Genomic DNA, 1,595 nt, shown 5'->3' with positions numbered 1-1,595 from the left:
CAGCTGCTTCCTTGCTGGTCAGGAAGGCAGGATGGTAGTTGTATGTTGGGTTGATTCAGCAATTTGTTTAATTGTATTATTTAATTCTTTAATCTGCTTCATTAAATCCTTAACCATTTCCTTTTTATTTGCAATTTCTTTATCCTTAGCCACTAGCTCCTAATATTGCTTGCATTGAGAGTTGTTAGTTGCTGCTGAAGCGTAGAAGCATTAGGTTTGCTGGTCAAACCTTCAACTTTCCACTTGGCTTTACGCGTAACTATCATGGCCTCTCCTGCATGTGAATTTATTTGTATTCATACCATCGCATAGTAACTAGTGAGGTGTGTCTAATTCATCTATTACAATGCATAGGTTTTTGGATCTACGGTCTTAGTTGGACACGTTCATATCCAACATGAATATACTAAGGGAAAAGGATTCATGAGACAAAATACGGTTTTCTCATCTTTCTTGGTCATGCAATTCACGTCCACCACGCCTTTGTCCTTCATGTTTTCAAGAATATCTCTTTCATCCATTGTCCTTTCATTCATGGTGAAAAATTACTCTCTTACAGATGTTTGGGCCAACAGGAATATTGCTTTTAAATTGAAATCATCCATTTGCATCAGTTCAAACATATTAACCTGGGATTCGAACTGCACTTTAACAAGGATGCTACCAATTCGCAGTTCTCTGGAAGGATAGCAAGAATTGGTCGCTCTCGTTTGTGAGTGGTAGGGGCTCCACTGTTCAAAGTCGGTTTAGTCTTAAGATTGTCATGGGTCGTCCCTCCTTGAAGAAAAGGGGTACCCGGGGAATCAGTCATAACCAGGTTTCGGGACAAGTCCCAAACTTGTCTATTGTCCTGAAAGGACCCTAAAACCTTTAACTGTTTTTATCAAATTATCAACAATAGCTAAGAGAGTATGGCAGTTATGCGCCCTCTACCCCCCACCCCCACCCCTCCGTCCCCCAGTGGAAGCCCGGTTGCGTTCTCCAGCACCAAATGGGGATCGAGTCATGTGGAAGGCACTCCCTTACTGCCGAAGCGGTGTTGAAACTACAGATACCCCCCCCCCCCCTCCCCCAAGCGAATACCGGAGCCCACAAGAGAAATCCTGTAGGCTCAGGGAAGTCACATACAGAAAGTGAGAGAATCTAGATAAAGAAAAAGGACGTCCAAAGGATACCCCAGATTACTGTGCCTTCCTACCCAGGGACCTAAGCCCATTATGGCTACTTTAGTGTAACAGTGCTATAGGTCTACCCCTCGTGTGACCAGCAAGAAACAAGGCAAGATGCAGACGAAGCACTTGCTGAAACCTGTAAAAACCTGTTTATTCTTGGGTTACATTATTGGAAACTCGGAAGCAATGCCGAGCGTGACGAGAGGCCTCAAATGCCAAGGTAGCTCTTGTGGCATTGGGCTTTTTAATTTAATGGAACGGCATCTGAAAGTGTTTTGACATAATGACATTCCAAACACGAATATGTATGTGTGCTTGGAATCAATGCCGAAAATTATATCCTACGTGACTGCGGACTTGCTTGCTTGCATGTTTGATTTATTGGCCGTGGTTTACACAGTCAGCCAGGATTGTTAAGTTAAT

General features: G+C 43.2%; 1 protein-coding gene across 1 annotated transcript in view; it reads left to right on the top strand.

Moving 5' to 3' along the window:
- Positions 1-1,283: 1,283 nt before the first annotated feature.
- Positions 1,284-1,595, top strand: part of LOC138865214 (uncharacterized) — a 9,751-nt gene continuing 9,439 nt past the window's right edge. Inside the window, exon 1 of the mRNA XM_070134611.1 lies at positions 1,284-1,392. Within this exon, the coding sequence (XP_069990712.1) occupies positions 1,284-1,392 (109 nt within the window). The remainder of the gene's footprint in view (positions 1,393-1,595) is intronic.

The sequence above is a fragment of the Penaeus vannamei genome, chromosome 20 (assembly GCF_042767895.1).
Source record: "Penaeus vannamei isolate JL-2024 chromosome 20, ASM4276789v1, whole genome shotgun sequence".
NCBI lineage: Eukaryota > Metazoa > Arthropoda > Malacostraca > Decapoda > Penaeidae > Penaeus > Penaeus vannamei.
The sequence above is the reverse complement of the archived record's forward strand: the minus strand, read 5'-3'. Positions and strand labels throughout refer to the sequence as shown.